The sequence below is a fragment of the Penicillium oxalicum genome, chromosome III (assembly GCF_001723175.1).
Source record: "Penicillium oxalicum strain HP7-1 chromosome III, whole genome shotgun sequence".
Classification (NCBI taxonomy): domain Eukaryota; kingdom Fungi; phylum Ascomycota; class Eurotiomycetes; order Eurotiales; family Aspergillaceae; genus Penicillium; species Penicillium oxalicum.
Genome location: NC_064652.1, coordinates 786241 through 812335, shown reverse-complemented (window position 1 = coordinate 812335; position 26095 = coordinate 786241). Strand labels below are relative to the sequence as shown.

General features: G+C 49.9%; 6 protein-coding genes across 6 annotated transcripts; 3 read left to right on the top strand and 3 right to left on the bottom strand.

Moving 5' to 3' along the window:
* Positions 1 to 584: 584 nt before the first annotated feature.
* Positions 585 to 1502, top strand: POX_c03762 (2-dehydro-3-deoxy-D-gluconate 5-dehydrogenase; the record flags this gene model as incomplete). Its single annotated transcript, XM_050112652.1, has 2 exons — positions 585 to 932; positions 1053 to 1502. 2 exons carry the CDS (start codon positions 585 to 587, stop codon positions 1500 to 1502), a joined length of 798 nt encoding a protein of 265 aa, XP_049970208.1.
* A 2815-nt stretch (positions 1503 to 4317) lies between these two features.
* POX_c03761 (uncharacterized protein) lies at positions 4318 to 6189 on the top strand (the record flags this gene model as incomplete). The annotated part of the gene is made up of 1 exon (XM_050112651.1): positions 4318 to 6189. The coding sequence occupies one exon, from the start codon at positions 4318 to 4320 to the stop codon at positions 6187 to 6189; it is 1872 nt and encodes a 623-aa protein (XP_049970207.1).
* Positions 6190 to 8339: 2150 nt separating this feature from the next.
* Positions 8340 to 8576, top strand: POX_c03760 (uncharacterized protein; the record flags this gene model as incomplete). Its single annotated transcript, XM_050112650.1, has 1 exon — positions 8340 to 8576. The coding sequence occupies one exon, from the start codon at positions 8340 to 8342 to the stop codon at positions 8574 to 8576; it is 237 nt and encodes a 78-aa protein (XP_049970206.1).
* Positions 8577 to 9859: 1283 nt separating this feature from the next.
* On the bottom strand, positions 9860 to 10618 carry POX_c03759 (uncharacterized protein; the record flags this gene model as incomplete). The annotated part of the gene is made up of 2 exons (XM_050112649.1): positions 9860 to 10067; positions 10167 to 10618. The coding sequence occupies 2 exons, from the start codon at positions 10616 to 10618 to the stop codon at positions 9860 to 9862; spliced, it is 660 nt and encodes a 219-aa protein (XP_049970205.1).
* Positions 10619 to 14398: 3780 nt separating this feature from the next.
* On the bottom strand, positions 14399 to 19001 carry POX_c03758 (ABC multidrug transporter C; the record flags this gene model as incomplete). Its single annotated transcript, XM_050112648.1, has 3 exons — positions 14399 to 15921; positions 15980 to 17831; positions 17901 to 19001. 3 exons carry the CDS (start codon positions 18999 to 19001, stop codon positions 14399 to 14401), a joined length of 4476 nt encoding a protein of 1491 aa, XP_049970204.1.
* A 3939-nt stretch (positions 19002 to 22940) lies between these two features.
* Positions 22941 to 24575, bottom strand: POX_c03757 (uncharacterized protein; the record flags this gene model as incomplete). The annotated part of the gene is made up of 2 exons (XM_050112647.1): positions 22941 to 24383; positions 24441 to 24575. 2 exons carry the CDS (start codon positions 24573 to 24575, stop codon positions 22941 to 22943), a joined length of 1578 nt encoding a protein of 525 aa, XP_049970203.1.
* Between the last annotated feature and the right edge of the window lie 1520 nt (positions 24576 to 26095).

Below are 26095 nucleotides of genomic sequence, written 5' to 3'. Positions count from 1 at the left end.
CGGGGTGTGGAGAAGATCCGTGGAGGCCGAGCACCTGACCTGGCGTCCTGCCACTTCGAGCTACTGCAGTCGCAGTCTACCGGAGATGTTGATTCCAGCATCGACATTCATGACTATACAGCCCCGGTCCATTGTTTCAGCCTCTTCAAGCACCCGAAGGCTCTTAAGACCACGTTGTTTAGCATTGTGTAAATATCCCCTCGGTCTTGAGCGCTCTGATGTCACGGTTTCACCTCGACAAGTGCAATACACACAAGAGCGAGTGCGGCATTCACTACTTTAGGCTACAATCCTGATCCTGCACCACTCGAATTTTCGTTCGGTCAACACATGGCGTCGCGTGATGGTCACCTGATGAAAGCGGGTGAATTGCGCGAGTGCGACTGAGCAATAGCCGACGGCAACGGAAATCGGCATTGGAACCTGCCCTTTTCCTTTCAACATGATCTCTTCCCCCCGCGCGTGGGGAAGCGATCCCCGATCGTCATGGGCGAAATTTGGAGGGGCAATAAATATATCGGTCGCTGGAAAGATCTCTTTGTCTTGTGTTATCAATTCCACGTCTAGAAATTCAGTCCGACATAATGACAGCTACGATAGCATCCCTCTTCTCTTTAGAAGGCCGCACCGCCGTCGTCACCGGTGGTACGCGGGGTATCGGCCAGGCCATGGCGCTCGCCCTGGCCGAGGCGGGCGCTGATATCATCCTCGTTCAACGCGACGAGTCCAATACCGCGACAAAGGATGAGATTGTCAATCGCCTCGGTCGTAAGGCCCACATTCACGTGGCCGAACTCTCGGACCGCAAGGCTGTCAAGGAGATCATACCGGCAGTGGTCAGCCAAGGCTTCAAGCCAGACATTCTGCTGAACTGCGCCGGCATCCAGCGAAGACATCCAAGCGAAAAATTCCCCGATGAGGACTGGGATGAGGTATGTGATCTATTATTATCCTTGACTTGATCACTATTCACAGAACGGACAAGTTCAAGGCTGCCTGGAAAGGCTCGTTCCAACTCACATGAAACGAAGCTAATGAAGCCAATCACACAGGTCCTTGAAGTGAATCTTTCTCAAGTCTTTATCCTGTGCCGCGAGTTTGGTGCCTATCTACTCTCTCGTGACAGTTCTGACTTCCCCTCCGGCCGCCGAGGTTCGATCATCAACGTTGCCTCCCTCTTGACCTTCCAAGGGGGCATCACCGTCCCCGCCTACGCTGCATCCAAGGGTGGCATCGGTCAGCTTACCAAGGCTCTTTCCAACGAGTGGATTGCCAAGGGAATCAATGTCAATGCCATTGCCCCTGGGTACATTGCTACGGATATGAATACCGCACTGATCAACGACGAGAGCCGGAACGCAGGCATTATGGCAAGAATCCCGGCCGGTCGGTGGGGTCAACCGGAAGACTTCAAGGGCGCGGTGGTCTTCTTGGCAAGCGCTGCTAGCAGTTATGTGTCCGGTGAGATTCTGACCGTTGACGGTGGATGGATGGGCCGCTAAGCGAGGAGTCGGGAGGAAGGGTCGTGATACCGGATGACAAGAAGAAATTCATCGGCTAAAGCAAAGGGTCCCGAGACGGAGAGCAAGGCGAGAGGACTGGGTCGACCGTTGAGTCTGGACCACATGGGTGCACCTATCATCATCCCCTTGCATTCTTAGCGGTTTGAAGTAGAGATGCCATCAACCGGAGTATATACCCATCTCCTCCATGTGTTCCGAAGGATGCCCACTTGATACTTGGCATTCATAGTTGTCTTTTGGGTGGATCCTCGACACTGTGCGTACATCGCACGTAGAAAGACTCTTCAGGATATACACTAGCATGCTGTACGTTTATGCACGAGTCAGAGATCATCTCGCCTGGTGAAGAAATTGACATGTCTCCAGATGAGTTTGCTCCCCTGTGTAAGACTTGCTCCACTTTTAGATGGCCAGAGGCTCACTTGTGATCCCCGAGAGCATCCGTGGAGCATCCGGCAGTGAGGATGAAACCGCCGCATGGCTCATGCTGCTCGCTTAGATTCCCACTGCCATGTGCGGCATGGCATGGCCCCATCCATTTTGACTCATGGAATCTTGTCGTATGACTATGTGGTACAGTCATGTCCTATGGAATATGGATTAGGCTGAGATTTTCACAGCTTCCCACAAGAGGAACCTCTTGACTTGCGGGTTCAGATCCGAGATCGATCGCCTAACGAGCCCACTTCTGGATCAATTCGGTTCTGCTATCCGGTCCGAGATGCTGATGCTGACAGTGACCGTGCCCCTATCAGTGTACGTAGTCCCAACTACTTGCTAAATTGTCTGTGTCGCACCAAACGGATCTTATGCTCGCGCTCTTGCTGAAGTTGGTGGACCAAGGCCTCTCTGCCTCAGGCTGGCACTGTAGCTTCCGACCGCCCTGTCCCCATTAGTCCCGTCAGTGGCGCTCCGCCATCTCTTTTACGAATCACACGCTCGGATCTTCGTGATAACCTTGTCCTGATTCCTCCTCTGTGAAGCCCATTCTGACTCCAAGGTCCTGCAGACCTGATGGACGAGAGCTCAGATGTTGGAGTAAATTGCGGCGATTTTGCTCGAGGTGCACGGTACCCACGCCACAGGGGCCAGTCGTGCAATGTCTTTCCTGTCCGCGGTTTCTGATTAAGAGCAGCTTTGAAACCCACCCACAGGGCCAGTGTTTGAGATATTCTTGGCCTTTGACTCCACGACGGTGGTTCTGGCCCAAACTCCCCTCTTCCTTCCCCGACACACTTCCGCGAATGGGCTGACAGTGCGCGACGCCTCCCAGGCTCAAATGTTACGTTTTGGAGCACTATGTAGTCATGTTCAAGGGTCAGCGCTCCTGCTTGAATCAACACAGCGAGGGGGTTTGAGGGCGTCACGCCGGCCGCAAGATTGTTGCAGGGGGACCAGCGGCATTGAATGATTGCCTTTACCTCCGAGCGAATCATCGTGGCGGCCGAAGTGGTGCCTGCATCTTTCAGAAACATCGTTGGCTCCGCTGGCCCTCCCTTGGTGATCCACTCCGGGCAGAGGAACCTGCCCAGTGCCGTCCCAAAGGTGGAAGGAGTTCAAGAAACTAAACATCCACTACCGAGCTCCAGCACAATAGTCGAAGGACCCAGACAGCAACCGTTGATATCGGATTCAATAGTCCAGGATTTTTGGTGTCCTTGGTGACTCCACCACGAGGATGAACGGCTTTTACCGGCCGTGATCTGTGCACGCAACATAGTAAACCAGGTTGTGCATCACTCCGCCGACCCTCCCATCCCCCTCCCATCGATCATGTCCGATGATGATGATCTTTGACATAATAAAATCTGCCCCTTCCCCTGCCACGGCGGCGGTTCCTCTCCTCTCCTCGGTGAAGAACATCTGTTCGTCTCGCTTCGTTCTTTTCTTCCATTTCAATTTCTTTCGGTCCGTATTACATTCCTTTCTCTCGTGTCGAGCCGATCGTTCTGGTTCGCACCAATTTGCCCTGCGGGTACCCTTTTTTTCGAAAGATAGACTGTTTCATCTCGGCGCTGAGCGCAAAAATTACCTTCACTTCTGTCGCTTGAACCAATCTTGGATCGACAATCGTTCCCCTCCTTCTCGTCTCTCACGCTTGCCGCTCATCTTCGTTTTGTGGGGTCCTTCGCTGCCCACGCCAAGAAGAACGTGTGTAAATCAGTCGACTAGATCAGCATTCCCTGGCCAGCATTCCTCATCGACCCGGGTAATGCCTCTCTGATCATCTCGCGAGCAATTTAGAGATCTAAGGCGAGCTGAACTCGCTATTGTCATCTCAAGAGCCCCATAGAATCACCCTTGGTTGGCCTGTGTTTGTTGTTGTTTCGTCTTGGTTTTCTTGTCGCTTCTTGTGGTTGAAGGACTCGCTGCCTACCGATTAACCACACGACCACCACACTCGTTTCACCTCACAATAGCACAAAGGAAGCAATCACCATTGTCTTATTGACAGTGAATACCTTTGTGCTTCGACTTGAACCATCGATTGGGACAAAATTCTCTTGTTCCTGTCAGGGATCTACCTTTCCAGCACTCCTTTTCCCATACCTATAGGGTCGAACCCGTCGATCACCACACTATCTGATTATCTTGTGACAACATCGCGAGATCATCGTAGTGACTTGGATTTGCAGTCGATTTGAGAGTTTCCCTCAGAAGCTTCCTTGATTTCATTTCTGAACGAGGCGTCTCTGCTCCGAATTGGGCTTCCCAGTCTTGTTTACTGGCGCGGCACTGTTCGCTTTGCAACGACGACTGCCATCGTCGAGCGAGCGCTTACAGAGAAAATCCAATGGCAACTGTTGCCCCACAACTCGTGCCCAGGGGCTATGGGGGCAATGACACGTACATTTATGAGTATTCCAGAGGCTTAGGGGGTGTCCAAGTGCCTCGTGATATTCTATTCATTCGCATCGTCTACTCCTCGGCAGCTATTCTCGCCTTCATCGTCTTCTCCGGTCGGATCGCGCAACTTGTTCACGCCTATCTGCGCCAAATCTCATCCTTTGCATCGACGGGATCACAGCAAGCCTTCTGGCGCGAGGAGACGTCAACTTTATGGAACAACGTGAAGAAACACATCCTTTATGCCCCCATCGGAAGAAAGAGACATAACCGGGAGATTCAGTTGTCACGAGCGATCGGAGTGGGCACGTTGCCTTCTCGGTTCCAATTTGTTCTGGTCACATTATACTTTGCCAGTCAAGTGGTCTACTGCTGCTACCTGGACTATGCTGTCAACACGAAAGCTGCGCTGCTTGCGGAACTGCGTGGCCGCTCAGGGACGCTGGCCGTCTTGAATATGGTGCCCTTGTTTTTGCTTGCGGCTCGAAACAACCCTTTGATCGCCATTCTGCATATCAGTTTCGATACCTACAACCTGCTTCACAGATGGCTTGGTCGGATTGTCATGATTGAGTCGATTGTGCACACGGTCGCCTGGGCAATTAACGCCGTCCACGAAAAGGATATGGAGGACATGTTCTTCCGATTGCGAAGCACCCCTTTCTTCACCTGGGGACTCGTGGCGACCGTGTCCATGGTCTTTCTCTCCATCCAATCTCTCTCACCCATCCGCCATGCATTTTACGAGACTTTCTTGCATTTGCATCAACTCGCGGCCCTGCTCGCCTTTCTGGGTGTCTGGTTCCACCTCCAGCTGGACAGCCTGCCCCAGCGCAGCTGGGGCACTGTGATCGCGGTCATTTGGCTTCTCGAGCGAAGTGTTCGTCTTGGACGCCTGGCCTATCTCAACATTTCCACCAAGCACGGATCCACCCAGATGACCGTCCAGGCCCTCCCAGGAGAAGCATGCCGGGTCACCTTCCACTTGCCCAAAAATGTCAAGATCCACCCCGGCTGTCACGTCTTTGCGTACATCCCGTGCGTCTCGTGGTGGATGTCCCACCCATTCTCCATCGCTTGGGCAGAGGCCGTCAGTCCCACCCCCAATTCTCCTCGCTACCACGATGCGAAGTCCGTCAGCTCCACCCCAAGCACATGCGACCTCGAGAAGCAGTCGGACGACCTGAATCAGTACTTTGAGCCCAGTCATCGCCCCACTGAAGTGTCCCTCATCGTCGGGGCCCGCGAGGGCATGACTCGACGATTGTATAATCTGGCCCGCAGCAAACCCAATGGAACCCTCCGGGCATCGGGGTACATCGAGGGGCCCTACGGCTCTCATCCGGTCAACTTTTCCAGCTACGGAACAGCTGTGCTGTTCTCCGCCGGTGCAGGAATTACCCACCACCTCCTCTTCACGCGGGACTTGATCGAACGGGCCGCTACATCCCGCGGTGCCACCCGTCGCGTGTATCTCATCTGGTCAGTGCGATCGACCGAGCATCTCAGCTGGATTAGCAAGTGGATGGATCAGATTCTCCGACTGCCGGGCCGTCGGGAAGTCTTGATCGTCAAAGTGTTTGTGTCGAAACCAAAACGTGCAGCGGATATCGTCTCTCCATCTGCTACGGTCCAGATGCACTCGGGCCGGTGTCGACCGGATGTGATTCTTAACGAGCTGATGCCCAAAAGTGTTGGAGCGACGATTGTGTCTGTGTGTGGACCTGGTGCCTTTGCAGACGAGGTGCGATCGGCTGCCCGGGCCAACATTGGCAAGGGTGCTGTAGTGGACTTTGCTGAGGAAGCTTTCACCTGGTAGACCAAGGCTGTATCTTCTCGATCTTCTATCCTCTGCATTTAGCCCGATCATCTGTCGGTCGATTACCTCTTTTTGTTATGGCATTCTTACTGCCTGCTTCTTTCCTCTTTCTTTTTCTTCTCTTTCTAATGTCTATAACTTTTCCCCCGATAGAAGCCTCGACGGCTGTACATGCTCCAATCGGACCCTCAACTTCTTCACCTCTAATCACTCCTTAGTACCTTCGGCAGGTTTGTATATGCATCTGACTCAGCACAAGAAAGGTTTCAACTAGGATTCGGTAAAGCATCATGTGCAAGTTCTGCGATTAGCATTTTAAATCATGGTTCGTGATGAAGCCCCGAGTGCTCCACCCGAAAATGAAATGCTTACACAACTTCTGCTATCCTTCTTTACCTAAGATGCATAGTATGATCTTCTACTTGAACAGTACTCTGAGCACCGTGTTAGAGAGATCTAGATGGTTATACTTTGATTAAAGATAATAGATATATTAGTAAAAGGAACTGTGATTCCTAGATAGATAGAGTTTGTATAGGATACGCGGCACAGGATTGGTGCGTACTGGATACGCGGTATAGGATTGGTGCGCACTGGATACGTGGTACAGGATTGGTGCGCACTGGATACGCGGCACAGGATTGGTGCGCACTGGATACGCGGCACAGGATTGGTGCGTACTGGATACGCGGCACAGGATTGGTGCGCACTGGATACGCGGCATAGGATTGGCTACGCAGACTGCGTACTGGATGCGCGGCAGGGGAGGATGAGCAGAGGGAGTATTAGATAGTGGTCAAAAATATTAAGAACACGGAACTACCCTTTTTCCTTCTCAGACGAAAGAAAGTATTCACTCTACTCTATACGTGCAAACATCCCCTCTACCATGCCATTCTCCGGCCTGGCGCTAAACGGGGAAGCAAGCCTTTCTGATGCCGATACCCAAAAAGACTTTATGATCGAATAGACAATTCTGGCCGAAGATGGGCAAATTTATGTTTCTACGATAGTAGGCTGTTTTCCTTCGAAGTCTACGAAAGAAGGGAAGAGAATCCGGTGCTCATTTTAGAAAAACCACCTGCAATTAGAAGGCGCGGACAGTAAACAAATGGCTCTAATATTGCAGTCAGCTATATCACAGGCAATTTGTAGCAACCCTCGGATTGGTATGGTTTGGGTTTTCGATCACTTGCACGTCCAACCGGTCCTTTTCTTTCCGCCTATTTTTCTTTTCTCCATATGTATCACATTACCCTCTCGATGGCTCTGGCTGGTATAAAGTCAACGAGGGTCTGTGTTGTGCTTTTTTTTGCTTTTTTTTGCTTTTTTTTTTTGCTTTTTTCTTGCTTTTTTCTTGCTTTTTTGTAACCGCGTCCTGAACGATTCACGAGCTCTACTGGGATGTGATCGACAAGAAAAAAAGTGTATGCCGCGTGTTGAACCATCTTCAGCGTTTCGACAGACCCTCGTGCAAATTGACAACCGCTTTTTAAGCCCCCAGCCCCCCACTCCTCCGCTTCTATTTGATCGCTTCCCCTGGCCCTACGAACCGTGCATGATAGATCCTGGAAATGTCGAATGAACCTCTTCCAGCCCTGTCTACCAGGGCCTGAACCCTACCAGAACCTAACTTCCTCAAACCCAACTTCCGCAAACCCAACTTCCGCAAACCCAACCTCTGCAAACCCAACTTCCGCAAACCCAACTTTTCCGAACCCAACTTTTCCGAACCCAGACACCAGCGTTATTACCAGCTCTCATGAAGGCAAAATGCTCTGCGATTTTGACATTTTTAGCCAAGTCAGGTACCGAGCTATACATATGTATGGGATGACGCAGACTTGTTCAAGTCTGCCAATCACGCCTTACATCTCTCAGGGTTGGTGGTCGAGGTTTCCTGTGGACTTTTGGGGTCAGGTAAATTTTCCGGATATGCGTGCTTTGCGGTACCCGGGCGATCTGTCACCGGAACAAAAAAAATATTTCGAGGATGGCAGGGGGGGAAGAGAGGAATGAAAGAAAGAATATCAAAAACAGGAAGAATGGAAAAAAGAAGAATGAAAAAAAAATCAAATGTCATGGCTAGTACTGAACACTGACCAAGTTTCAAGACACCCTCGCAAGGTTGAAGCGAGCCTGCGCAATCGATGCGCAAGAACCAGCGAGATATGAGTGTGAGTGATTTCTATCTCGTGCCATTGCCCGGTGCGGGCGGACCTTATGCAGGGAGCTTCTTCAGGTTGTCGAGACGCCTTGGAATCGGGCTTCAGATGATCCTAAGAGATCGCATTTCATACTACAAGGGCAGTAGGATTCATGAGGCGAACATGGCTTCTTGGCCAATTTGGGGCATCCCAAAGGAACCCACTCAACCGCGCTATTAAGACTCTTTTATGGTATCCAGTCTACCGATTCTACAGGATATAATTTATGGGAAAGGCACTAGACTCGCGGTATGGGGCCAGACTGTAATGGCTGAATGAGTAGAGGACGACCTCGAGAACAGGAAGGATCCAAAAGAGGCTCAATACTTGACATGACGAGACGGGACAAGATGAGACTAGCCTGCTCAGACGGCTGAAAACCAGACAATAACCTTGCATTTTCCTTTTTTTTTCTTTTTTTTTCTCTAAGGGGTTCTTTTCCCTCCCTTTTCCCTATTCGGGGTACATGTCCTTATTCACATGATTGACGATTTTTTAATTTTTTTTTCTACCCGTGTGGATTTGTCTATTTTACAATGTCAACCCTATAAAATACAGCAGGGGGTGTACATAATTCGCGTTTCAAGACGGTTCTTCCAGCACGTTCATTTCGAGGGCAGAGAGAACGGTGCAATGAGGTACCTTTGTATCCTCTACGGCCTGGACATCGGGCCCCACAGTCCGTTCAAGAGTGTCCAGTGGAGGTACGTGCCGGGTACCAGGTACCGGGTACCTGACCGCACATCACCGCTTGCACCTCTTCGTTGATGGCATTTGGTTCTCTCGACGGGGTTTCGTATATTTGGCGTTGGAGGCTATCCCGACTAATCAAATTCAAGAAGACCCACGAACCAGGGTCCACTGGCATCATTGACGGTTTTCCCGATCTAGATGGCTTGATCTCTCCCCCCTCTTGCATGGTTTTTTCCCCTTCTTTCTGGTATTTTTTAATTTTGGTTAAGCGCGAAGCATGTTGTAAACGCGAATGTCAAACAAAAAGTATTATGTCCCTTTACCGCCGCGATGAAATGCTGCTTGTGGTGGTTGGTAGATAAACTTGGAGGCATTGAAAAGAAAAAAAAACACAAATGATGAGACAACGCCAGACACTCGACACAATGTTTCTTTGTAGATAATAGTATTTATTCATCCTAACCATGAAAGAACGTTAAAAGGCATGAAGAACACAAATACTGATAATACTATAAAGAATGAAAATATTGTTATTAAATCTTTAAATACAAAAAATGGAGCAAAAGGTAATCTATAGTTTCTTCAAATTGAGCACCCCGGTCCCCAGTAAACTACAACTGACAGAATCCCGGAAATGAAATGTCTTGTATACAGGCTTTTTTTTTGTTGTAGCTGATCAGCCACAAGAAACCCAGAAAGGAGACGGGATTAGTCTCGCATGCACTGGTGTAAAGATGTTTCTTTACATCAGAAGCCTCCAAATCTCCGCCCTACTTATCGTGCAACCTCCGCTTATGCTCCAACAGGTTATCTTTGCGATTAAAGATCTGTCCGCAGCCTTCTTCGGGGCAAGGATACGCGCCGGGGCTGATATGTTGGGTTTCCCTATGGCGCTTGAGGGTCGCCTTGTTGCAAAAGGGCTCTTTCCTCTCGCAGCCTTGCCACTGGCAGTTCAGATGGTCCTGGCTACTGCGACCTCTAAAAGAGACGCCAGTTAAAATAACATCCAATTTGAATACTCTGCAGGTTGAAATGTGACAGCCGAGTGGCCCACAGTCGAGGGTCTGGGCGACTTACATGGCTTGTTTCTTCTGCCGACGATTAGGACGACCTCCCCGCGGAGTTGGCGATTGACTGGCACTGTCTCCCTCTGGGTATTCGTGGATCATGAAGGACGATCCAGGCGTCACCGTGGAGGCTCCGCTCGAGTGCGATAGCTCGTGCAGTGATCTCTGAACATGACCGCCATAATCCAGGCGCGGACTCGACGAAGGCGAAAGATCACTGTCCGCCAGTGAAGCATGCTGAGGCTCATTTGGCATTTGGAGATTCTCGAGGACTCGCATCGAGTCGGGAGGAAGACCAGTGTGAGCCCGTGCATCCATCGACGGAATGGGTGCATATGCAGGCTCCTGTTGTCTGTGATGGTTCAGACATTCGGGTTCCAGCCAGGACACGAGGCACTGATCATCCACATTGAGTGTAATGTCAGGGTGCCAATCGAAGCCAAAGCCTTGGTCAGAAGCCATTGTGGTGCCTCGGATATGGAATGATCAATGTGAAGCCAAGCTCGGGAGAGATGGTCACGTCCTCACGAGGAGGATTGCAAATATGGTGCTGGCCGACAGAAATGACGCCGCCAAGCTGCAGGCTCTCTTACAGTGAGCTTGATCGACGCGCAGCAGAATTGGGGAAAGACACAGACGAGGAAAGAGGATCAGTGTGGGAGTTAGCCATGGGAATCGCGGTTTTATAGACAGTCTGAAAAGGTTGAATAGAAGAACAAACCCTGCCTGACAATTGGTCAAGCCAATGTATGTACGTTGTTCTCCCACGAAAAAAACAAAATCAGGGACTACCTAGCCACCATATGCTCTTTCTTACGCTATCGCCCGCTCAACACGCTCAACCCCCCAGTGAGGGACATTGGTGAGGCACGGCCATGGGGAAAGCGATCAAATTGGGAGGAATTGAACTAACATGGGTTGCAAAGAAATGGCAAGGTCGTCTCTGCAAGAGGTCCGAGCTCTCGGTTCCCAACGGCCATTCCAAGTCAAGAGCGACGGGCATGAGAACATCGATCCCCGAATTTCCATTTGCTTTGTAGGTGCCACGCCACATCCGTCCGTGTAAGCTTCGTCACTTCGTACCTTAAAGCCACACACACCGCCAGTGAAGGAATCACAGCTGTGGACGCGTTTACTGGGTTCCCAAAATCGGTGATTATTTGAAATCCAATCGGATGCGTCTTGCGGCCTGACCCGCTGAGAGCCTGGTGTCGCAATGCAGGGGACTTCTCACCCGATCGTCTGCTTTGTTACCAGATCAGGTCGGGTTCAGGTCTTGATGCGACCTGGATTTTGGTATTGACGAGAAGGAGAGTGCATGGAGTAGGGAACTCCGAGAATTCTTTTCCAGGATGGAAAAGAATCAAAATTTTGGAATTTTGGAAAAGATTTTTTTTCTTTCCCGGAAAACAATTGTGGATACACTGTGTTTTTGGTGTAAGTGACAGTATTACATAAAGTAAATCACTTAATAGTTAGCTTACTATTTACGTAGTAGGCTAACATAGATAGTAAATAAGCTATCTAATCAATCCGGCTGAAATTAACTATCTGGCGCCCGTAACACTAACTAGTTGACGCCTTTATTCTTAATATCCGCGAGGTTGACTAGTTAGCGCTCGCAAGATTAATATAGATTTAACGCGAGTCAACACGATTTATGTTACAGCACCGCGGGGTAGGTCGCTATGCGTAGCCGTACTACCCGCAGGTAACATTGATGCGATACTTATACCGTCCCCGGGCATACTAGAACATGCGTTCTGGTATATTTCAGTCTTTTGGGCTAGTTGGTTAGCGTGCCCGGGTTGCTAAACCTAACAGTTAATATCAAGAGATTAAATATTATAATATATACTAAGATATAACAGAAGATAGTTAGCGGAGTATAGATTAGGTAGGGTAGCTAAGTGCCCGAGTGTAGAAATATATAATCAATTGGCACCACCTGTCAGTAATCGTGGGGATTTTGTGCAACATGGAGGTACGATGTATGCACTATTTGATACCTACATCCCGCAAAAGCTATAAAAGCTCGTAACGGAATAATTAGGAAACGTGTTGTGGAGCTAAGTATTATTAGCTAAGCAGGAAATAAAGATATCTAATTAGCTAGAGCGTTGATGCCCTAGGTGTCTAAGAGTTCTTTTCCATCCTGCCCAAAATTCGATTCCGCGTTTTTATTCCCGAAAAAATAAGATTTCCATGTATTTGAGTTTTCTACTGGTGTTGTGAATCTATAGATCACTGTCCGTCCCTTTGCAGAGGGAAAAAAACCAAAACGAGGGTTCGGTTCGATATTTGTCGAAACCAGCAATTCTCGTGGATGCAAAAGTACATCATCGAAACGGAGACATTCAGACGGGTCGATCCCGAACCTCGTACTTTTGACCTGTCGAGTACTCAGCCCTCCCCTGGTTGAACGTGCATTAGACTTGACGCGATTTCCGCTGTGAAAGGAGAATCCGGGTCATACGGCCTTGATCTCTGGGGCCGTACTGTCGATGATCTCTCGTCGACACTCGAAAAGCCCCAACTCAGGTGAAGGTTGACTGGACAACCTCCAGCTCCCAATTTTCCCGGAACAATCTCATCGAGTTGCTTCACCCGGGATCACAATGGCTCGTGCTGTACATGTGCCTTGAACGGTCACGCACGAGACAGCAGAAACGAGGTTGGAAAAATTTTCATTCTAATGCTGGTATTGAAAATGGTGACAAACAGTACGAATGGGAGGGAAATTGTATTGAAATTATGCGCCGCGTCAGTTGTCCATTTTTCCCCAGTGGGTTCCCACCCCCAGAACCTGAGCTCCACTGATCTACCGTCTTCCTCGTGGAGTACTACTGTAATCTAGGGATCACAAAAATTGATTTCCGGGATGGAAAAGAATCGAAAATTTTTTGATTTCGGAAAACAATTGTGGTTCGTTACTGGAGGGGGGTGTTAGTGCCAGTATTGCATAAAGTAAATTACTTACCAGTTAGCTTACTATCTAGTAGGCTAATATAGATAGTAGATAAGCTATCTAATCATTCCGGCTAAAATTGACTATCTTGCGCCTTTAAGACAGCTAACTAGTTGACGCCTTAATTAATATCCGCGAGGTTGACCAGTTAGCACCTACAAGATCAACCAGCGCCCGCAAGATTAACTGTCAACCAGCGCCTATAAGATTAACATAAATTTAACGCGATTTAACGCGTATTTACTATAGAAATTATAGATTGTAATATATACTAAGATATAACAGAAGATAGCGGACGGAGTGTAGAAATATATAATCAAACCTGTCAGTGGTAATCATAGGGATTTTGTGCATAGAGGTACCACGATATCAGGTGGATATGCATTGGATAAATCCCGCAAAAGCTATAAGAGCTCGTAACGGACTAATTAGGAAACGTGTTGTGGACGGGAGCTAGCTATAATTGGCTGAGCGGGAAATAAAGGCATCTAATTGGCTGGAATGTTAATGCCTTAGGTGTCTAAGAATTCTTTTCCATCCCGGCCAAAAATTCATTTCCGCGTTTTCCATCCCGAAAAAAATAGATTTCCGGGAATTAATTATCACTACTGTAATCTATTCTTCAATTGATGCTTCCAACACCATTCCGAAAAGGAAAAAAAGGAAAAAGAAACTGGTCGGCCACCACTGAGCAAACCATCCGGGACCGTCGGAGCTCGGGATTCGGGATGCTGGCCGGTCGTAGAGACCGAGCGAAGCATGAATCTCGCTCACCCGTAACGATGACCCATAAACCTACTTGATTGGCACGGATGAATGAGAGACTACGGTAGAATGAGACGAAGCTGAGATGAATAGGGATTCATGAGCAAAGTGATCTAATCTATACATTGGTAACGCTGAGCAAAGTGACTTTCAAATAATAGGTCAAAGTGTGACAAGGCAGTAAATGTCAAAGTAAAGAGTCCACCAGGGCGGAAAAAGAAATAGAAAAAAAAAGAAATTACACAAATTGAAAAAATTCCAGCCATGCAATGATGAGATAAGAGGTGAAAGAGTTGGCGACCCTCTTGTGTGTCCCTCAGATCCGAGACCGCAAGCCAAGTAGCTAGGGGAGAGGTATTAATAAAGAGGATAAAGGGAATAATAAAGAGAGAAAAGGGCCGAATGGGAAGAATGGGAAGAATGAGCGTCAAACTCTCTCTCTCTCTCTCTCTGTGAGCACCATGCCTCATATCGCAGAGACGAAGGAGGCGGTAGGGAGAATGTCATGCTTATTCTTTCTTTTCTTTCTTGCTGCGGCTGCCCTTGGGCACCCGAGCGAGCCAGTAGATGCCGACCGCCAGGAAGATGTTGACGATGATGTAAACCCACATGATGCCAAAATTGCGCCAGGCATCCTTGTAGTAGCTGGTCACCGAGGCGAGGAAGACGTCGGTGGACTTGATGGTACAGAAAGAGCAGTCACTCGTGGCGTTCTCCTTCTCGAGGTAACCGCCCGCAAGCTTGATGTAAGGCTCCATGTACTGCAGGCACGTCTGGCCACTGGGGGGATCAAAGTGAAGGTACTCGACACGCTCGCAGGTGACGGTCGCGCCCGAGACACCAGTCGACAACATGGCGGAGACCAGATAGGTAAAGGGAGAAACGCGGTACATGAAGATCCAGAATCTGGGCATCTGGGCAGGCGTGGCGAGGACACCGCAGAAGACCAGGCACAGGGAGAAGAGGAGATTCGCCAAGTTACCGCCGGTCTCGGCCAAGTCGATACCCGCAATCATCATATGCGCAAAAGTCGAGGTGAAGAGAAGGAAAGACCAGATCAGCAAAAACATCAGTCCCTCGCGCTCATGCAGATTCCCGGCCTCCTCGGCGTTGCGGTACAGACCGATGGGGAAGTACCAGCAAACAAAGATGAAGACAGCCATCAAAGTGTTCCACGGCAGCTCAACCAAGATGTTGGAGGTCATAAACGCCTGCCAAGAGTAGGTTTTGGATGGACGCTCGCGAACTTCATACAGAGAGCGTTGAGTGACGAAGTGAGGCATGATCTGCTGTACCAAGTTTCCAAAGATGGTCATCAGCATAAAGATACTGAACATCTGGTTCTGAAGGCCTTGTTGCGAATTCTGGGCTTGGAAGAAGGAGAAACCGATGTAGAGAGCCGTGAGAATGCAAAGAGCAGCTTTCGAGTAGATGTAGACCGGAGTTCGCCAATACTGGCTGAAGACGCGGACCATGCACTCGTAGAGTTGGACGCTGAACGGTGCGGCAAATTCCTTGTAGTTCTCGGGGCTCGTGCTGGAGTCCTCGACTGGCTTCTGCGAGAGAGTTTCTTTCATTTCGTCGAGATGAGCCTGGACAGCCTTGCGTTCAGGGCTTTCACGCCAAACAGCAGGCCAGTCGATATCCGTATGAGAACCAGGAGCAGCACCGATCACCTCTAGCATCCATTCAGCGGGATTTGCGTCGATGGGCAATTTGGGGGCACCGTTGCGTTCAAAGTAGCTTGCGAGGGTCGACGACTTCTCGCCAATTTCGCCAAAGTAAACAGTTCGACCACCTCGGGCGAGGAACAAGAGACGATCAAATCGCTGGAAGAGCATGGCGGAGGGTTGATGAATGGTGCATAGAATGGCCTGACCGTGCTTGGTCAAGGTATCGATAAGATCGAGAATAGACCAGGAAGTTTGAGAGTCAAGACCAGAAGTAGGTTCGTCAAGGAACAGGAGTAGCTGTGGCTTCGCCGCAAGTTCAACGCCGATGGTTAGGCGCTTACGTTGCTCAACGTTCAAACCTAAAGCAAGATTAGTATGGATGACCAAGAAAATCCTATATGGGGAATAGTGACATACCTTCACCAGGAACACCGACGATAGCGTCGGCGTAGGCTTCCATGCCTAGCAACTTGATGACCTCTTCGACGTAATCCAGCTTCTCCTGCCGAGACACATTGGCGGGTTGCCGAAGGATAGCACTGAAGCGCAAAGCCTCGCGGACAGTCGTGGTATAGAGATGAAGATCCTGCTGTTGAACATAACCAGTTTTACGCTGGAAAGACTGGTCACGAGGACGGCCATCAACGAGCATCTCACCAGTCACAACGCCCATCGTGACACGAGTAGCGAGCACATCCAAAAGGGTGGTCTTACCAGCACCAGACACACCCATGAGGGCGGTACAGGTACCAGGCTTGACCCAGCCATCAACGTGATCGAGGATTCGGCGCTCCTCATTCTTGATTTTGATGTCGTAGCAGACATCTTTCCACTGGAAAATGGCGGTTTGGCGCTGAATAGCAGCAGAGACCTCTTCCTTGCCGGCCTCGTTGGTTTTCTCGCCAGAAGCAGCAACAGCACTTCGCTCGACATCGCCCTCGTCGGCAGAGCGCTTAGGGGCATGACCGCGACGGAAAAGCAAGACTTCACCCTTTGACTTTGACTCGGAGATGTACTCCGTAGCAGTCAAGTAGGTGATCATGAAGAAGATCATAAACGCGATCATGATACCAAGATTGCGCCACTTGTTCTTGTTGTAATATTGGAAACTATCGGCAAGATAGTCGTTGCCAAAAACTCGGCTAGAACCAGCGCGGGCACCCTTGGCAGAGCAGATTCGGCTGTCCGCAGGAACATCCATGTAGCCAGGACCGGTCGGAATCATTGAACGGGGCAGACAGTCGAACCAACGATTGTGGAACTCATTGACCATCAAGGATTCGAAACCATATGCAATCGGATCAATGTAATTCATCCATCGAGACCAGCCGAGCATGTTGCGAGGCGGAATGGTGAACCCGGTGTAGATCACGAGACCTAAGATCAGAATGGCTGCGGGGACGAGAGCCTGGGCGAGAGTCCGAGAGCTGGCTGCGATTGTCCGGAAGATCATCGACATGGTCAAGGTGGTGAAGATGGAGAATAAGAGGAACGTGAAAAATGCGCCAGGGGTGCGACGCAAATTTGTCATGAAGTAGAGGGTCACATTGAAGGTCACGGCGTTCAGAAGCTTGTACGGCATGTCGCAAAGCATCGAGGCAATGGCTTCAGCGAAAGGATGGTACATAGCATAGCGAGCCTGCTTTTCGACAATCGGGCGTTGCGCATACAGAGTCAAGATCTCCAAGGCGCTAGAGAAAGCGTTGAGAAGGACAGCGAAGAATAAGAGCGCACCACGGGAGTAGAAACTGTCGGTGGTATCTTGAAGGTTGAAGAAGACAGAGCCAATGATGAGTGCCATGATGAAGTTACCAATCAATTGACTGAGGGTCAAACTAGCGTCTCCCTTGAGACGCTGGAAGCCACGATTCATACACAGCTTGACTTGCTGCCAGACGGAGATGGTGTAAGGAGACTTGACGCGCTGGTTCTTAGACTGCATGGCGCGACGCGAATCGAGGAATTTCTGCACCGAGTCTCCTCCGAGAGGATAGGCCTGGTCAAATTCTTCGATCTCGCGCATGAGCGCCTTGTATTCCTGGCTGTTTTTCCACGCAGCAGCGAAGTCGTCGGGAGTGCGAGGGACAAGGTTCTCAAAGCCCGGCTTGACGATGCGCTCGGCCGGACTGGTCAGAGAGGTGAGGAAATCGGCCGTGGTCTGACGCTCAGGGCACTCGAAGCCCATGTTGGTGAAGAATTCTTTCGCGTCGGTGGTGCGCCCAAAGTAGATCTGGCGACCTTCGTAGAGGACGGTGACTTTGTCGAAGACCTTTTCGAGTACTCATGAGCATTTTCTGTGTCTGGAAAGCGCGGCTCTGTCAGGGAAAGAAACACTTACATCGTAGGCACTCTGAGAGGCTTGGTAGATAGCGACCGCGCAAGTGGTACCAGAGTACTTCGCCATCAGACCCAGAGTCTTACAGAATTCCAGGGCATTGGCACTATCCAAGCCACGAGTACTGTTGTCCCAGCACTGCAGAGGGCTAGCACAAAGGGCAACCTCAGCGATAGAGACACGCTTACGTTCACCACCGGACACGCCACGAATGAAGTCGTTACCAACACGAGTGTTGATGGTGTGCGACAGACCAAGCATCGCCATGACAACGTCTCGCATGTGTTCAGCATACTGGTCACGAGTGACTCCAGGAAGTCGGTTGCGAGGGGCGCGAGCCAAGGCTGCGAACTTGAGGGTGTCACCGACAGTCAGTTGGGGGAAGTGGACGTCAGTTTCGGCGGTGTAAATTGCTTCGCCTCGGAATTGATTCCTCATCTGCTTATCGGAGATACCCTGATAGTTCATGTAGGTCTGATCGTCTTTGTAGATGCCATTCATATCACCAGCGAGGGTCTTCAAGAAGGTTGAACAGCCAGATCCGGGACGGCCGAGAACTACGAGCATCTCGCCGCTTTTGACAACACCGGCAAAGTCGCGCAGAATCTGAATCTTCTGCTTGCCTGTGCCCGTGGCCATGCGCGCCAGGGCACCGATTTGCAGGACCGAATTGAACACATCCTTCTGATAGTCTGTGGGGCTACCATATCCGTGAACGCTGAGATTACGGAACGCAACACCGGCTTGGCGAGCAGGGTAGCGTTCTGGGTCACGAGATGTGACGGCGAGCAGATTCTTCATCCAGTTGCGTGCCCTGAAATTGGGACTATGAGGATCGAGAGTTGAATCCTTCTCCGCTTCGATGAAGGTGTTGGCACCATCAGCCCAGTGAGTCGATTCCCGAGTCAGCCGACGGGCAAGACGAGTCACTTCAGCCTCGATCACATCCTCATTGCCCACTTCCTCTTGCTGTTCGAGAGCAGTGTTTGAGCTGGTGATACTGCGAGCGGGGTCATGGTTGTTGATTTCACGAGCCACCGAGACGGATTCTGTGTTATTCTCGGTGGCCGCACTCTGGTTGAAAGTCCCCAGGAATGACGACATAATGGCTCTCTATTGATTGAGAGACAAAAAGGAAAAAGAAATTTGACCTATTGAAGTAATAAAGAACAACTTCGGTCCAATGGGATTGTTGTCCTCGGCGGAGCTGAGTGAGAGAACCACCATCCAATGATGGGGTTGTGTGGCGTGGGGACGCGACTGGGTGTTAATGAGTGGAGGGGGGTTCAAGTGAGGAAAAAGTGATGAGATCAGAGATAGAAGATTGAAACGAGATGGAGAGATTGGCGAAGGTTTTAAGAAAAGGAGAAAGATGGTCAGACGGAGTGAGATTATTAAAGAATGGATTGGTCTGACAAACAATAGGAGACGAGTTTTAAAAAAAAAACTGGAGAAAAGGAAAATCCTTGGAGCAGAAAGAACGACTGGCCTCAATTCGGGACCGGGAGCAACCAAGCCTGGGTCTCCGAAGGTGGAAGATAGACGATCCGAGCGGCGATAAACCCCCGGGCGGAGGTAACCCGTCAGCCATGTGCACTTGTACATCGTGCATTGCCATGTGGATACATAAATCACGTGGCTTAAACCTGCAATATAGACTTTCGGAATAGCGTCGTTTCGATAACCGTACATTTTGTCCGGACCTACAGTGGCTGAGGTTCCGCAAAAGAATATTATGCAACTCAAGACACAGTTTGTTTTCGGTAGGCAATGACACGATAGGGATTCATTGAATGTCAAGTTTGCAATTTCTGGATTGGTCAATTGAGTGCAAATCTAACTAGACCATGGCGATAACCTATGCCAAGCCCATGACTAGCGAGCACCGGGAGTGACCTGCTGTCTCCTCTCTCACACACACAGTCGCACTAAGCAGGATTAATTGGTCCAGTGACATTTGTCTCTCTTTACTGAGGAATCAAAGAAGCATAGACTGGAATCATGCATCCTGGGTTGACTCTGGAGTAGATATTGCGCATTTGTGCAAGATCAACTAAGGATTGTGTTCATGGTACCGCACACATCAGTAGCAGTAGGAGTAGTGGGGTATTTCCCGATTCGCACAGGCAGTGAACATGTGGCATACATACCGCAACTATAGACGCCGACCTATGGTTGTGCTGCATTCTGCTGTAGGCCACAGCTAAATGCTGTTATTATGAATTTCTAGATTCCCAGATCTTATGCAAGGGGCCTAGGCTTCTGACACAAAGTGGCGGCTGGCGGGATGTGACGGTCTAAGTCATCTGCACCAATCACGGTTGGGCACAAGATCTAATCGTCGGCACTTTAATATGGGTCTTGAGAAACCATCTAGATGAGAACTATAGTAAAATGGAAAGAATAATTATCAGGACTCTCATGAATCAAGGTCTTATCTCTCCCGCTTGACCCGATCGTACGAAAGAGTTCCATTCTCATGAGGAAATATGTGTCTCTGGGGATTCCGCTGATCAATGTGAAGTAAAGAGAGGCCACTTCAGGCGGGGAGAGAGCCCCTTACGAAAACAGTCGAGTCAGTCAGCATCTGTTGTGGGCCTGGTGTAGTTCTGGAAGCTCAAACTTCCGCGGCAGAGCATAAAGGGGGGTCCCGGAGCGGAACTTCTGGATAGGTAATCTCCATTGATGGAACTGGCCCGTGCCCATACGGTAAGATCGGGCCCAGTCTTCGGGGCTGAGAGAGGCCCAAAATTTCCCGGGACCCGTCCTGTCACAGAAGGTACCTCAGGTCCTAGCGCACGGGCAGGGAAGTTGGAGGTATCTGCCTAACCCTATGTACCTCGTTCCCCGCCGGTCCCGGATCCCGGATGTTCCAGCATCCGAGAGGAATCTGACTCAGCCTCATCGATCCGCCCATTTTTGGGGAGCCTGATGGCTCGGGACCACCTCTTTTAAAGTGCCGGAGCACACGACCGCACTTTAAGCACAGCGTGTACCCAAGGTACGAGCATGTCAACTACGTAATTAAGCACTTGCTTGAATCTCCTATAGCCAAAAAATCACGTAAGGCTAGCATCGTTGCAGGCTGATTGAAATTATGAGAATCAGTGCTCAGTGCTCACAGGACACATGAACGCTTCAGATACAGGGATCATCACTAGCACCTTTAATCGCTCCACACCTCTAGATCTTCAATGTGACGTGACACTCATAGAATTGACGGAACCATACAACGACGTACAAATCCTCCTAGAAACGAGCCCGCCAATCTGATCCAGGGGTTCGAGAAGTCTTGATAGAGCAAAAGCTTATGGGCCTGTTCTCAATATGTCAGTGGCTTCGCAGTGCATAGAAAACAATTCCAGCCGCGACTCCCCGTGTATGTTGACGAGTTGTGAGATTCAATTTTGGCTTTCTGAATTGCATCGATCACTGCTCCATCCAATAGAGGCATTCGACGGCCTGAAATCCCCCAGATGACATCGATGGTGCAAAAGGCTCTGAACTGCCGCCACAGTACTTAGAGTTTGCTCAAAGTTAGGCGAAAGACAGATCATGATCTCGGATCCCGGAATGTTTTGTTCACTACTGTCTATACGGATCGGGTCAGTCGCTCAGGAGCCGATTGACGCAAGGGACCTGGTTCTGGGCGACCTCTGGTCCTGGCTCCAGCAACCCTGTCACTCAAATGCATTTCCGTGAAATCATTCGGTAGTTCCATGTCTGCCTGCTACATGTACCCAATTTGTTGATTGTACTCGGGCCAAGAGTGAGCCTAATCCGTCTGACGCGTGTTCTGCCGAGTCATAGAGCACAAATAGTACCTTTGCCTGTGCTGCCTAAACCCTTCGGGTTACATCTCCTAGTCTTTCGCATGTCGCAGATGAGTTGCCTCCATGAAGACCATCTATGACGACGATATCTCTGCGCGCCTCTTTCTGACATCAACCCCCACGCCATGGGCAATAGAAACGATCTATGGGCAGAGAGCACCTAACTTTCAACAATAAGTGGTGTGCTCATGTTTCTCCTACCAAAATCTGTCACACTAACATCTACTTGGGAGTTGATTCGCTTAGGTCTTGAATTGTGGCATCTTCTCATCCGAAATTAAAGGTGATGAGTGACACCTTTGAGGGAAATGTGACACAGCAGATCAAAGTCTTTGGCATTACACCCTATCAAAGATATTTCTGGATCATGCGCTTGGGTGCAGGCTCGGCTACATCTTCTCATGCTTCCGATTTTCTGAGTTCTCCATGAACAAGGCCGGAAGATGAATTGCTGGCAGCTTTGTAATTGCCAAACAGTGACGCCCTCGTCATGGCTTGGCAAGTCGATATTTCCTTAAATTGGCAGAAAAGAGGGAGCTTGGCTTTCAATGAGAACTTTCTTCCAGATGGAATCTGCTCTTCTTATAGCGGCGGAACTTCATAACGAAATTGCGATAGGCCACGCTTGTTCATATAAGAAGAGTCGGGCACGACTCGGCTGCCTTGTCCGCAGCAGCGTCTCACCGAGTATCATATAGTCTCTGTCATATTGACACATAGGGAATCGAAGCAACCCTAGTAGAGCGCACAAAGAACGAAGTCCTGGTTTCAGAATTTCATTCTGGCCCTGTCAGAGTACAATGGACTTTTCATTGGACGATGATTTTCTTGCTCAGTCCTTTCTTGTTACTTATGGCAGAGAGCAGATCATCAGTTCATATTCGACTCATCTGGTTTTGAAACGGAAGGACCAAAATGAACCACCGTGGATGTCGGTGTGAGCTTCAGCGTGGATAGAAGATGGTCTCAAGGCGGTTCCACCAGATCCAGCAAATTCTCATGAAAGACATTTCAGTCGTAAGAAGCCAAAGCTGGGGAACCTGTGGTGCTAGAGACACCGAAGAGAAGACAATCCATAAAGGCTACAGAGTTCCTACATCAAAAAGAAGTTTTCGAAAAAAACAACGTATGAATAAGCTCTTTCGTGGGTAAAAGTACAATGGTCCAGCAGGACGAACCGATATCCAATATTATTCGAGAAAATCTCGGCTCATGTCGAGTTATTTTCAGCCATTCCTTCATCATCATCATCTTCTTCTTCTTCTTCGTCTTCTTCAATGGGTTCGACGAGTAGATTGCCACCCCGTCCAATCTTTTCGCGTAACGTGCCACCGCCCTCGAGGGCATGGACTGCGCGCGGCATTGGGGACACCAAGCGGAACCCGTACTGATGCTCGTAGCCATCGGGCTTTTCCACGTCGGTGGGCCGAGATTCGTCCTGTAAAGTTTCGTAGCACTCGACTACTGCATATAGCTCTTCTATATCTGCATCGGGTGCAAAACGGCGCATAATGCGATCGCCTGAGGGCAATCGCACGCTAACCCGCACTGTATCCTTCTCATCCGCTTCCGGTTCTGCGCCTAGCTGTTGTACTCGCCATAGCTTCCATTGAGCCAAATCCCGCTGGTGCTTCTGCTCTGCAGCCTCACGCTCTGCAGCAGCCTGCTCTTCTCGCTGTTGAGCTGCCTCCGCCTCTCGGCGAAGACGAGCGCGTTCGCGATCAATTGCTAAGGATCGCTCATACGCAGAGTCTTGCTCTTCACGAAGGTTCCGGGAGGCCTGCTGTTGGCTTCGTTCCTGACGAATCTGTGATAGTGGCGCCCGGTTGGAGTCCAAAGCAGTAGTCAGTCGTTGCTTAAACTCCGACGCGGACAGAGGTCCGCCAATACGAGCGACGACAGACATGGCGGTGGAAGAAACATTGGGAGTGTGACAGATGACGGCCGCAAAGGGAAATTTGGTCACCCGCAACGAGTTGGCAACTTGGTAAGCTTCCGAATCACGAACATTGCCGCCCCAGACGACAACTTCTCCATCGCTACCCGAAGGATTGATGACTTCAACCACCTCGGGTGACAGGAGGGTCTCTCTGACCCAGGTATGTGTGTCGTCGTGCTCGGGAGACAATAAAACCACCAACAAAAACTTGAGTTCGCGATGAGCTCGCTCCAAGGCCATGTTGTACCCATTCTCAAGGAAAGGAAGAGGATTTGCACCGTATTCCTCTTCGAATTCTCGAATGAATCGCGCAGCTGTATCCTTGGGCGCCAGCGGTCGACGCCCGGTTGTGTTTTGTCGAGTCCCTTGAAGCGCCGGGCTCGCGGTTGCGTGTAAAAGCCGTGGAAGGAAGGGAAAGAGTGTCCCAAAGAGTCGGAAGGAGCTGAGGAGAAGTCGGTAGATAAGGTTGAACGGGGTGAAGATGATGGCAAGAATAAGAGGGGGTCGGTGGGCAGGCTGATTCTCGGGCTGCGTATCAATCCGTGGGGCAGGCTCGGAGCTGTGACGGGATGGTCGAACTTGTTGCAGAATGTCTTCATGCATCAGATTGACTCCTGGTCGTGGCTGAAAGGGCTGTGCAGGTTCAGAGAGAGCAGCTCGAGCTTCTTCCAGTGGATCAGGACCTTCCCCATCAAAGAACTTGGAGATAGCAATCTATACTTGTGGGGTACGTGTTAGCTCGCACCAGCTGCGGAGGTGGTGATCACCGACCTGAACATTCCATTGTGACCGACGCAGCAACGGTATAGCCTCTGCAGGGTCCTGTCCTGTTACCCCTGAATACTGATCTAGAGCCAATCTCTCACTGTCAGAGAGTTGGTCGAGATCAACCTCTGCCGCAGACATTGTTTCTGATCGAACGCTGGAACTGGGGTGTCTGGACTCTGCTTATCTCGCACATACGATGGCCATAAGGGTGGGCACCTTCGCCGCTTTCCACACCGCTTTCTGTCCTTGGGCCATGCGTCATACCTTTAACGGAGAGCACGTGCTGCTGGACTGTGTGTGGTCAGGTCGAGCATTTTCGTTGAGTGACTATTGGGTTGCAATTGAGCTCGAGCCAACAAGAGTCAATGAATCTACTAGACACGAGAATTTTTGTGATTCTCATATGCCCAATGGATGTGTCTCAATCAATATATTTGGAGTCTTGACTCCAGAGTGCCTAAGTGCAAGATCATTAGGTTATTTTTGACCAGCTCGTGGACAGGATGCTCGAATTGATCTTCATTCCACTCAACGAGTCCCTTTGTAAGATTTTCCAGGGAATAGATGGACTTCTCCTTCCGCACAGGATAAAAATTACTCCCGAATAATTAGATCAGGTACCTAGGTAGGTACGGGTGTCAATAAGCTCACGCAACCGATCTAGGTAAGACCCCAGCCGTTCATGGATGCGGGCAGCATCTCATACCTAAGCACCCAGTAGGTGCCCACCTCAACCTTACTGGCTAAGGAAATACCATTACTTAGGATTGATAGGTGAGTCGCGGTTTTGGCTCATGGGTAATTGCCGTACACTAGAAAGTAATCCAATTTTGATTTGTGGCCTGTCTCTGCACTCGAATTGACATGTAGTAGGTCAAAAGTCCCCTGTACCACCACCGATATGGATCTGTCCCAAGAAAATCTGGAGTGATGGAACCATATGGATATCAGATGAACCAAACGCCTCGCGGTTGCCGATCCGCATTGCAAAATATATTTTTGAATGGAAGCCCACTCCGAGTCGGTATGTCGAAATTAAATTCCATAATTTAGAAGAAAAAAAAATGTAAACATTGATGGCCCAGACTGTAGGGGGGGTTTCTATCATCGGATGTCACTGGCAAAGCCCTAGTTGATAGTACTACTTGAGGTACACTTCGCACGTTGACAGTACACTTGACTACAAAAGTTCGGAGATGATTGACCGAGCCTGACTCCGGAACCGCATTGATGGCACTAAACCACATTGGGATCAAGTCACGGTCCCCAGGTCAAGTCCGCCGCCCGGCGCGACAGCGGACTGACCGCCTGGTCTGTGCACTCATCTCCCATCGAGGTCAACTCGCCCCGCGCCGGTTCCTTTGCTAAGGGCTGTGATCTATCGTGATCGCATTTAGAGGGTCAAAGGCCGGAGCTGAAAAGAAACATCTCATGAAATCTATGAAATTTGAGCATCGGGATTGAAGGTACCCCCCTCCGGACCGACCGTGAAATCTACCTCCCAATTGACCTACCCACTATCCTTCCGCCTCCGACGCTCCGACGACGCGTTCGTGCGCGGACACGGCCAGCGAGGCGGTCACTCGTACAAGTAGGGAATGCGACTTTGGCCTTGAAATCGCTACCGCTTAAAAATCAACTCCGGATCGATGGAGACT